Source organism: Tetrahymena thermophila, assembly GCF_000189635.1.
Source record: "Tetrahymena thermophila SB210 genomic scaffold scf_8254786, whole genome shotgun sequence".
In the NCBI taxonomy this organism is placed as follows: domain Eukaryota; phylum Ciliophora; class Oligohymenophorea; order Hymenostomatida; family Tetrahymenidae; genus Tetrahymena; species Tetrahymena thermophila.
The window spans coordinates 44,027-56,047 of NW_002476542.1; the positions used below are offsets into that span (position 1 = coordinate 44,027).

The 12,021-nt window shown below is 23.4% G+C and overlaps 3 protein-coding genes across 3 annotated transcripts; 1 reads left to right on the forward strand and 2 right to left on the reverse strand. All coding sequences in view use genetic code 6, as the record gives it.

The window, feature by feature from the left end:
• Positions 1-1,004: 1,004 nt before the first annotated feature.
• Positions 1,005-1,571, reverse strand: TTHERM_000550771 (transmembrane protein, putative; the record flags this gene model as incomplete). Its single annotated transcript, XM_012795924.1, has 1 exon — positions 1,005-1,571. The coding sequence occupies one exon, from the start codon at positions 1,569-1,571 to the stop codon at positions 1,005-1,007; it is 567 nt and encodes a 188-aa protein (XP_012651378.1).
• Positions 1,572-4,091: 2,520 nt separating this feature from the next.
• TTHERM_000550775 (cation channel family protein) lies at positions 4,092-5,089 on the reverse strand (the record flags this gene model as incomplete). The annotated part of the gene is made up of 2 exons (XM_012795925.1): positions 4,092-4,170; positions 4,269-5,089. 2 exons carry the CDS (start codon positions 5,087-5,089, stop codon positions 4,092-4,094), a joined length of 900 nt encoding a protein of 299 aa, XP_012651379.1.
• A 1,721-nt stretch (positions 5,090-6,810) lies between these two features.
• On the forward strand, positions 6,811-11,374 carry TTHERM_00550810 (hypothetical protein; the record flags this gene model as incomplete). Its single annotated transcript, XM_001009172.1, has 7 exons — positions 6,811-7,692; positions 8,192-8,411; positions 8,768-9,131; positions 9,191-9,907; positions 10,239-10,951; positions 11,102-11,233; positions 11,304-11,374. 7 exons carry the CDS (start codon positions 6,811-6,813, stop codon positions 11,372-11,374), a joined length of 3,099 nt encoding a protein of 1,032 aa, XP_001009172.1.
• Between the last annotated feature and the right edge of the window lie 647 nt (positions 11,375-12,021).

The window sequence follows — 12,021 nt, forward strand, 5'->3', positions numbered from 1 at the left end:
ATTATTTATTTATTTGTTTTTAAATATTTATTTTAGCAAGTAGAAAATACATACATATTTAGTAAAATAATAATCTTTTTGAAAAATAAAATGAAGATTTAAAAGAAATAAAAAAGAGGTTTTGAAGCAGTAAATGACAAAATAAAAAAATAAAAAAGTTTCAAACAAAATAGATTATATTTAAATATTTTTATTATTCTAACATATAAATAGCAGTTATTGATAAATATATCCTATCTTATATTTTTTTTTATTTTATTGTTATTAATTTTAAAAATTAATTAATTAAGTTATTTACTCTTTTTTAAGAGAGAGCTTTTACTATTTTCAATCTCATAAATTTCTATGAATACTATTTAAATTGAATAAATATCTGTTTATTTATATAAAATGGTTGGTTGATTGATTGATTGACTTTTATTATAAAACTTGAAAGAACAAGAGTATTTAACAAGATATAAAAAAATATCTGTTAACATGTTGATTATCAACAAAAGTCTTAATACTTTACCAAAAAAAAATTAGAGTATTTAAAATTTACAAAAAATATTAAAAAGCTATGTATTCATTCAATATTTCTTTTTAAAAATTCAGAAAAATTTCAAAAAATTAAAGCAAATTTAAAAAATTTCTCAATCACAAAAATTTTGCCCTTATTATCTCATACCAACTTTGATTGGTTATACTATATTTAGTTCAGTTTTTATTTAATAGATTAGTTCAATTTTTAATTAGTTTTCTACCTTGAAAGTTTAAGTTGTACTATCTAATAGGGATATTGTTTCCTTCTTTAAAGCCCACCCCATATAAAAGATGAGAAGGTTTATTATATTAATTTAAGTGATTATCTAAAGCTAAGCTTTTTTGAAAAATTACTTTTCCACCAGATTAAAGTGTGTGAAATGTCTAAATCCTAAATGCTATATTTTAACGGCGAGGTTTTAAAGCTTTTTTCTGTTTTTTTTACCTTTTTTATTCTTGTTGTATAGTCTTTAAATTAGCAATCACTTTATCAAAGTTATTGTTGGTAAAAAATTTCTTGAAAATTTACATTTTGTCAAAGAAGTCCATAGATAAATTAGGGTTTAATATGTCAGGATTTCTAAAACTCGTGCCAGGAGTAGTAAGCTATAAAAGTAGAGGTATATTAGAATTTTAGATAAGCTGAGAAACTCTCTATAATATTTATGGATCAAATTAATCTTTTATGTTGTATTAATTTTATATATTCCTTTAGCTATCTCTAGTATTTTTATTTTAAGGATCATTGATAAAGCTACATGATTTTGTATTAATAGATTTTTATGAAGATTCTCTTTTAATTTAATTTAATTAGTTTAGTAAATCCAATGATAGCAAACTTGGCTCTTTTTATTGCTACTCAGATGGGCTTATTTAGTTATTATTTATTTTTATCTACTAATGAGATAGTTTATTAATCTGTGTTAAAGTATTTGATAGAATAGCTTGCAATACCATTTATTCTATAGAGCAGCGAGCAACTTTTTCAAATTGATCATTGCATTAATACTAAAAAGAATTTTTTTACGTTGTTTTAATTTGATTATCATTTGCTTGTTAAATTTACTGACTTTAATATTCTTGATAATTATTTTAATCTTCTTTACTTGATATTCTCGTATAGCTTTTGCCTTTCTATATAGCAGGGTTTATGGAATGAAAAGACATTTTATTTTTTTATTTGCTTTTCTCTATATCTTAATTAGAGTTTTAAAATTAATTTAACTAAGATTAAATATTCTTTGTTAAATTCTTTTTTACAATCATTTATTATTTTGCTTCTTCTGATTCATTATTATTTTAAAGATGATGATTTAATTCACTTGTGCTAAAAACTAAAACTGAATCGTTTTTGTCAACAACTTTATTTAATTAATCTAATTGCTAAACATTAGATTAAGAAACAATATTATTTTGATCTAAATTACTACTATTGTTATTACAATTATCATCAGATTAAGTTTTAGCTTAGGAACTTGTTGTAATTTTAGAATTATTTACTTTTGTTTCTTTAACTTCATACACAAAATTTGAATTTTATGAATAAACTTTGAATTCTTAGCTGTTTTATTATTCTTTTTCTTTATTACTTTGTTTGTTTGCAAGAGTTTTTCTTTTGCTAATCTTAATTGTTTTTAATGATTTTTAAACATTTTTTATTTGACTTTATTCTTCTGATAAAACTTATGAACCTGAGCTACAATCATCGTCATTTTCATTTTCTTAATCTTCAGAGCTACTAAATTCTGAATCTTAAAAATCTTCATAACTATTAAACATTTTGAAAATATAACTATTTAAATTTTCAAGTCTTTCCTTTAATTATATTTTCAAGTTCTTATTATTCTTCACAAAATGGCTTTGATTTATAAATTTTTAAGATTAAAATAATAAAAAAATAAATATATTTACTAAGCTCTCTGCTTAAGACTGCATCTCTCTTTATGAAACCTTTCCTAAAACTAAGAAAAATTTTGCTTTAAAGCAATAAACTGCTTATCGAAATACTGATGAGTTTTGTGGCAATCCCTTGCTACATGGCCAATTTGTTTACAATTATAGCACTCACTATGAAGAACAGACAAATCATTTTAAAAGATAATTTATTCTTGTATCATCTTAAATCGTTCAAAGTCCTCGTTATTTTCCTTGATTGTTTAGATAAAATCTTCCCTTTTAATTTTATAAAGAGTTGATAGATTTACACTCCTTGCTGAAGCTTTTCTTTAAGTTCCAGAAAAGAAAGACAACTCTCCAAACATTTGATTATCTGAAAGTGTTTAAATAGCATTCATCTTTCCCTGCTTAACTAAATTCTTCTAATTTATTTCAATAATCCCATTTTATATAAAATAAATTGATAAATCTTCATATTCTTCATCTGTAAAAATAATCTCATTTGGACTAACTAAAACTTCTTCCATTTTAAATATGAGCTTGTTTAAAGTTGATTATGAAAAATTAGAGCTAAAAATTTGATATTCGTTTAGAATTTTAGTATTAATTTCAATAGCTATTTCCTCTCTAAGCTTATTTGAAAGAATTGACATAATTTGATCTTCTGCCTTTTTATCTCTGTCTTTTTATTCAGATTCTAGAAAAGATAAATAGTGTCTCACTCTACTTTTTAATGAAATACTCACTTTTTTCCTATGGAGATACCTACATATTTTGAATTAAGACTATTTTAGATAATCTATGATTTGAGAGTAATTAATTAATTAATACCTTTATATAGTAGATAAATTGTCATTGAGTTATTTAGATGATTTCTCTATTTCTTACAATATAATTCCAATGTTATTAATCGAATAAGCAAATATGCAACTGAATATTATCATTATAATAGCTATATAAAGAGCTTCAACATAATTTGTAGCAGCTATATCTCCATATCCAACTATATATAATCAATTTTTTTTTAACCATTTTAATGTTATTAGAAAATATGTATTTATTTACCTGTGGTCATTGTTGTGATAGACCAGTAAATCGAGTAAATGTATTTCTCATAATATAAATTTGAAGAAATTCCTGCTTTATCAAGCCAGTTATTAGGATAGCCACTAATTTTTTCTTATAAAGAAACAAAATACCATCCAATAGCAGCTATTTCATAATAATAAAATATAAAATCTAAAATGTAAATAAAATTTTTTTTACCTATATGAGCAGCTGTAATAACACTAGCCAATTAATTAAAAAGTCTGATTAAATGCTTTTAATATTCTTTTAAAACAAAGACATAGTGAAATCGCTGCTGTTTTGAAGACAAACCGTTTAGTTTTAGGAAAAGAAGAATGTTTAAGCCATATTAAAACAAATTATGATTAGGATTGTAAATAAATGATTCTTAATATAAAATTTTGATTGCCAAAACAAAAAGACTCACTTAGTCTGTTACAAATTTAGTAGAAAAAATATAATACCTAGCAATCAATTTCCTTTTGGTTATGATGCTATCTCTATCAAAGTAAGCTGTATTTAAACTTATTAAAAAGTCTATTAAAAATAAAAAGAAAGCACATGAAGAAATTCTTATGATGAATTAAGAATCAGGATTTTCTTAATCAAAAAATATGAAAATAGAATAAATATATAGGTAGAGATATGTAAATGCGACCTAGCTCAAATCCCAAATAACTCTGGCTGTGTCAGTAGGCAAAAATATAGGAATGATTTTAGTGAACATAAAAATGTAGTTTAAGCATTTATAAAGCTAGTTATTTTTTTTGCTTTTAATTTACTTTTTGTAAAAATAGCTTAAATCATTAATCAAAATAAAATCTTTCTCATTTAATTCATTTATGTCCTTGTTACTTTTTCTCAGCTTTAAGAATTTCACAAAGTTTTAAACATGCTACTTGATTCTCATCACTCTGTTTATGGAATTATTTAACAGCTTATTTATTATGTTAGCAGCCTTTTAGAAATTATTTTCGAAAATATTTTATTTATTAAAAGCAAGCGTCATTTTTTTGCTTAAACATTTATTATCTTTTTCATAAATAAGCTCTTCGTTAAACCAAATTTAATTACTTCTACTTTCTATTTTTTATTTTTGTTCCCAATTATCATTTTCATTTTCATTCTCATTTAGTTAAATAGTATTTTTTTGGGAATTTTAATTGCTGTTTACTTACTAAAGCTAGCTCTCATTGATTATTGACTAAGAAACCTATTTTGATTAATTTTTATTGTCAGTATTACTTTAAAATATTTGTAAATCATTTCTCATAATTTATTTCTACTGGTCATCGTTAGACTTACTTTCCAATGAATAATTCAAACACTAGACTTTAATTTCTTAATTATTGTCATTTACTAAAGATTAATTGTTAGTACTTTAGTTTTTTAATTCCTATACCGAGCAATACATATTCATTTGAAAGCTATTTTCTGATAATCCTTAATCTCCTTCATGTAGTTATTATGATTTATTATCTTTTATTGTAAAATATTACCTTTAGTTAGATTTATTGTCATACTCATTTTCAATAGCATCTTAATCATAAGAGTTGGAATCGTTAATATTTCTATTAGAAGACTATAAAGGCGAGTTAAACATGGAAGATGGCTCTCCATTATCTATATATTTATTCATTATCATTATCTATTTTAATAATACGCTAGTAATTTAAGTATGTTTATTATAATAAAAGAATAACTTTATAACCTTTATTAAATAATAAATTTTACTGAAAATTTAAATAAAGGAGTTAATTAAAAAGGAGTGAATCTATGATTTTAAATGTTTAAGTCAATAAAATATAAATTTCTATAAAAGTTATGCCCACTCAAATAAATCTGTAAAAATATATATTATGAGCAATTCAAAATAGTAATATTACTTGTTTAAAATTACTAAAAATAACACAGTAAATTTTTTTATGAAGCTATAATGTTTTAATCTGACTTTTAGTCAACATTTTTGAGCTAATCTAAACATTTATGTTGAATAAATAAACTTTAAAATATCTAAATTTATATTGTGTGTTTAAAAACTGTTAAAAAATTTTTTTATCTTCTGTAGTAAATTTATTTGAATCAACCTATTAATAATTTTTTATTCTGTAGATATTTTTGAGCAAATATTAATTATAGAATTATAAAATTTGTTTTTACATAATGATCTTATTGTCTAATATTAAATTTATCATTATTTAATAATATTAATGTGTCATTTATTTATTGTTAATCTATATATATAAATAAATAAATACATAAAACTAATTTAACTTTGTTTGCTGTTAAATTCACTTAAAATAATTTAAGAAAAATTCAAACTCGTTTTTAAAATTAATTTAAATTCAAAGATTTATTTTTAAATATATATATTATTTACAAAAAATTGAACTAAATTATCATAAATTGTTGTTTATTTAATTATTAATAATATTTACGGATTATATAGGATTTAAAAACAATTTAAAATTAACTTTTTTAATTAAAATTAAAAAAAATAATTTTATTTCGATTAGTTTGTTTGATTTAAAATAAAAAATATTAGATATACATTTTGAATATAATAATTAAGGAAGTAAATTACTACCAATACTTGATATATTTGATAAAAAATATATATAATAATTATGATTGCTTTTTTTACCTCTAATATTTTTTAAAGTATAATTATAAAAAATTTTGTTTAATGATAATATATTTTTTTATTCTTATTTTTTGAAGTAAGGAAAGAGTAGATGTTATTTGTATTCATTTTGAATGCCATAATGAAAGACTTTTGTTAATATTATGCATTCATTCGCAAATAAAAAATGAATAATTTATAAAATATGAATACAAAAAGAATGTGTTAAATACAAAATTTAAGATATCACAGAATGAAAAAGTGCCAAAGAGGAAAGAAAAAAGAGAGAGTACAAACAAGCTCGCATAGCATGATTTGAAAGGAATTTAGATATTGACAAATTTCATTAATAAAAAAAAAAAGTATAAAAAGAAATAAGAAAACAAATATCAAGCAAGTGCAAAGCAAATAAAAAGAATATAAAGGTACGTATAAGCATCAATTAATTGAATATTAAACAATTTTAGGAACAAAATAGCTCTGTAGATGATCTCTCTAAGTCATCCTTATTAGATGAGGATAGACATAGACTGATTTTCTAGAGAATTAAGAAGAAAATATAGCCTTACAAAAAATAATTATTTATTTTTAAATATAGCTTAAGCCACTATAGTTCGATACAAAAAGAGATCAATTCATCCATAATTAATTAGGAGTAGAGAATTCAAAGCATAAATAGTTAATTTATAAAAGTTTGAAAAATGTTAAGAGTTGTTCACAATTTAGGAAAAAGCATTAAGATCAATTTAACTTCCAAGAATATACTACGTGTAAGCTTCTCTTCTGATCAAAAGGTCTCCACAGAGCCTGAATCAGGATTGACTTTCGAATAAAAGGCTGAGATTTTCGAAAGATTTTCTAATAGTTTTGTTGGTATTGACAGATTTAAAGAGACTTAATAAACCTTAAAAAAGATAGTTGAAGCTAATTACAGCTAGTCTGCAATTAAAGAAGAACTCATTTAGGAACTAAAGGAAGTTTATGGAAAAAATTATGAAAAGATTCTCAATTTACGTTTTGCCGTCGAATACGATGGTCACAAGGATGGTGTTGCAGTTGGTGAATTCGAGTTATTCCCTAAAAATTTACAAGATGTTAATAAATTTGAGAATTATTCAAAGAATGGCGATTTGATCAAGCAATTATAGCAAACAACCTACATTTCAGTAGATCCAAAGGAAACTCATAAATATGTAGTCCCTAAAGACTCCCATTTCTCTCTTTTGTTGGATGAATACATTGCTGATGAGTATGTCTCTGAGCTTAATGACAACTAAGTTTGTCTTTTCGGATTCCCTTTAACATGCGATGAATCAGATATCACAAATCTTTTAAATAATGAATTCAAAGGAAATTTTACAAGCAGCGTAATTGGTGAAGACATATTATCTCTACCTGCATACGTAGTTTTGACCTTCTCTTCACCCAAGGAGGCAGCTGAATATAAGCAAAAAGTAAATGCTCTCTAATACACAATAGAAAAAAGACCCATTTACGCTACTACTTTTGAAGATTCTAGAAGAGAACATTCTACCAACCGTACTCTTCTTGTTACAGGATTTAAAAAAAATGAATATATCAATGTAAGGCATTAATTTTTTTTTTTCATTAGCATAGCAAGTCAATAAACAATTGGATAAAATAAGTGGGATTTAATAAACTAAATAAGTAGAATGGAAAAAACATATACAATCGTATAAAGAAAGTGTAGATATGAACATAGTTTTGTTAGTGAGTGAGTGAGCAGATAATTTAATTAAAAATTTATAACTAAATTTAGATAGAGCTAACAAATCCAAATAAACACAAGATATCTTTTTAATTGTAAAAATATAAAAAATTAAAATCAAAAAATCTCTACGTTTCGCTCTTATTCTTTTTTTTTCTAAAATTTATTAAGCCCTAGCAAGTCAGCTATTTATTTTTCACTAATTTAATTTTTAAATCTTAATTTAAAAATCTAACATATCTTATCAAATGTGCACCTAACCTTTAAATTATCAACAAATCTAATTCTTCTTGCTTTTTAATTATTTTCTACTAGAATTATTTTAAATTAAATTTTTTTCTAATTTATTTAAGGACATGTTGAACTTATTCTCCAGCTTTGGTAGTGTCATGCATTTCGAAATTGTAGAAGATCCTGTCCACTCTAAGTTACCTACAACTGAACAAGTTATTGAATATCTCAAGAAAACCATTAAGGAAGGAGATGATTCCGTAATTTATGAAATCACTGATTTCTCTGACGGTGCTCCAAGCATCACCGAATATCCTCCCTTCAATCCTAACACCGAACTTAGTAATTTTTAAATTTATTAAAAAGAATTATCTTAATAAATTATTAAATTCAATCAAGATAAACAGCTATAATAAATACCTCACTTTGGTTTCTATCCATAAAAATTAACATAATAAATCTAATATAATATAGTTGCTGTTTTTTATGATAATATTTAAAATTATTTGATAAATTAAAATTAAAATAGCTATTTTTAAGAAACACAAAAAAATTTTACAACAGCAATTTTTTGTTAAAATTGATAAAAATTCATCCCTAATTTATTAATTAAATCAATAAAATCTGTTTAATATGATTTTATAATAATTTAATGTTTAAAAACTTTTAAATTGATTTAAATTAAAATTAAATTAAAGTGAGAGACGCTAAGAAAGTTCATGAAGTTAAGGATGAAATTGAATTAGAAAAAGAAAGACAATAATAACTTGCTAAGAGATAGCTCATTCCTAGAATTGTGCTTTACAGCTGGGATTCTGAATCTCGTGTTCCTGAGGAATATAGAATGAAGAATGCCTCTGAGGAATAAAAAAAAATTATATAAAGTATTGAAAATGATTTGAGAACATAATATTAGAATAAATAATATTTATTTGTAACATACGCATGCACTCAATAAGCTCAAATTGCCTTTCATGCTTTGAACAATTTAAGAAACTATGAAGTTACTCTTAAAAAGTCTATTGAACATTACCACTGCGATACTATTCATCAAACTTCTGTGTAATTACAAAATGGAAAAAATATAATTTTTATTTATTTATTAATTTAATTAAAAATAGCTTCAAGGAAATTAAACAAATTAAAGGTGACTTTAAGATTAAGTTTAATGAATAAAGTCTCGTTAAGACTGAAGAAGAAAAAGTTTTAGCTCAAACTCATTAGGAAATGAGAGAAAAATTACTTGAATAAGCCAACAGTTAGCAATTCACTTAAGAGCTTAGTAAATAACTTGAAAATGAAATTATTGGAAAAACTAAGTACGGAGTTGAACATTAATTACACTTAAAATCAGACAAGCTTGGTAGAGACTTCAACTCTAGAGTTACCTAAGATGATCTCAATTAACTTGCTTCCTAATTCTAAGAAAATTAAAAGAAGAATTTGCAAACTTTGGAAGAAGTCAGAAAAGATGAAGAAGAACTTCTTAATTTATACAAAGCAAAGGTTATGTACAGCGATATCAATAAGATCACACATCCTTACATCGAAGCAGACAAAGAAACAATCTAAAAAGTTGAAGAAAATTACTATCAACAACAATTAAAAGAATACAAGCTCAAATAAAAAGAATACATGAAGGAATAACAAATTAGAGAAAAATGGCTAGAAGAAAGTAAAGAAATGCTTGAGAAAAAGTTTGTTTTCGGACGTAATTACAAGAAGAAGGTTATCGCAGATAAGGCAGGAGTCGATGATGTTCCTGATATCAAGGAACCTAAAGAAGAAGAAGCCGATTAATATTATGCTCCTTATAATGATTACATCCAATAAAAAAGGTATTAAAAATATCTATATTTTTCTAATTCAATCTATCAATTAAGCAATTCATTATTTCAATTTATCATTTTTATACTTTGAATGAGAATTAAAGTTTTTTTTGACCATTTTTTGTGAAATAAATAAAGCTCATAAATATCTTTATTTTCATTTCAAATCAATTCTTTAATTAACATTTCAAGTTAACTAGTTTTATTTAAAAAGAATCTAGAAATTTTTAAAGCTTTTATTACTATTTTTCAATCATATTCTCAATAAAAAATTATATTTATTTAGCTATTTAAAAATGGAATGAAGCAATTTATATTGAATTAATTTATTTTTAAAAAGATATAAAAAGTATTTGAGATACGTAGATGAAATGTAAAGATTATATGATGGTGAATATAGTGAGGCCATGAAGAATAAAATATTTGTCGAAGGAGGAAAGAAAACATGTGATTCTGATGGTAATTAATTCGTCACTCAAAATTAAGGAGAAGTTTTTAATAAGATTCTTCTTTCTGATGAATAATTTGAAATGCTCAAGTACTACACCTCAATTGCTGATGTTTTACCTAACAAAAGAGTGTAAGAATTATCCACAATGTTAGAAGAAACCCCTGAAGAAACTATTTACATGATGAAATAACTCAAATATCCCACAAAGGTCTTTGATAGAAGCAAGATTCCTGAGCTTGATGAAAACTCTATTCCTATTTCTAACGAAGACTTCGTTAACGATTTAAATAAATATGTTTCTGGACTTGGCTAACGTTATGCAGTTTAGAAGGATGCTCGTGGAGATGAGAAAATTGTTATGTATGAAAATACTCCTCATCCTGTTCCCCTCTAAGCATTAAATGTTGATGAAATTTAATTACTCAGAGATTGCCTCACAACATACGGTTTCGACGCAGAAGCTACTGAAAGAGAAATCTAATACTTCATCAAGCACGGTGATTACTCTGAAGAAGTTCTTAAAATCGTCGGAAACGAATAAACTATTGATGAAGAAAGCGAATTAGAAGCTCTCATTAATGCCACTGGTCTTACTAAGGCTGGTAATAATTTATTTATGATTTAAATCCAAAAAAATAAATTAAAAAATTTACTTTTGAATTAAATTTGTTTTAAATATTTTAATAATATATTTCTTACTCATAATTAATTGTGTTGTACACTAATGAATTTACCTTTTTATTAAAAATTAGAACTCGAAAGCATTATGAAGTTAGATCTTGAAAAGGAAGGTTCTAATGTACTTCTTTCCCTTCAATAATAAAGAGAAGAACTCAGTTTAGAATTATCCAGAGCTACTCCTCAACCTAAAGATTTAATTAAAAGTATAGATTTATTATATTATTATTATGAAGAAGATTTTATTTATATGTTTTACTTTAACCAAATTAATAGCTAATAACACTAAGCTTAGAAACAAAGATAAGCAAGGTAGATATAAAACTAGCTCTTTCAAGTTATTCTGAGAAAATAATTGTATTTAAGCTAAAATTAAAAGACTTAATAGGAAAATGCTCCTCTAAATTTTATATCCGAAGATAATAAATGCTTACATTCAAACAAAATAACAAAACCTTTTCAAAATTTATTTAAATTCTTAATCTTAAATATTTTATTTAGATTAGCTGATCCTCTAAAAGTCTAATTAACCTTTCTGTTAATATCTCCATTATGTTTGTTATTGTTAACTAATGTATAAATCAATTTTGTTTATTCTAAATAGCTTCACAATATTTTGTTTTCAATATGATTTAAAATAAAAAAACAAAATTTATCATTCAAAAATATAATTAAAAATAGTATCTAATATTAATTTTAAATATGAATATGTAAAAATCATTAAAATAAATTAGATTTTACATTATTTAAATGAATTTTGTTCTCAAAAATTACTCTACAGTAAATAATATTTTTCTATTATTTATTTATTAAATATCTTTTTTAAATAAATTTTCAATTCATAACATAAAACATCATCATTATCATAAAAATAAATATTGATAATTAAATAAAATTATTTTTATTACACTATTTCAAAATTTTACATTTAATTTAAATCAGATAATTAGAGTATTTTTAGATAATAAAATTTAAAAATATTTAAACGGTTTTC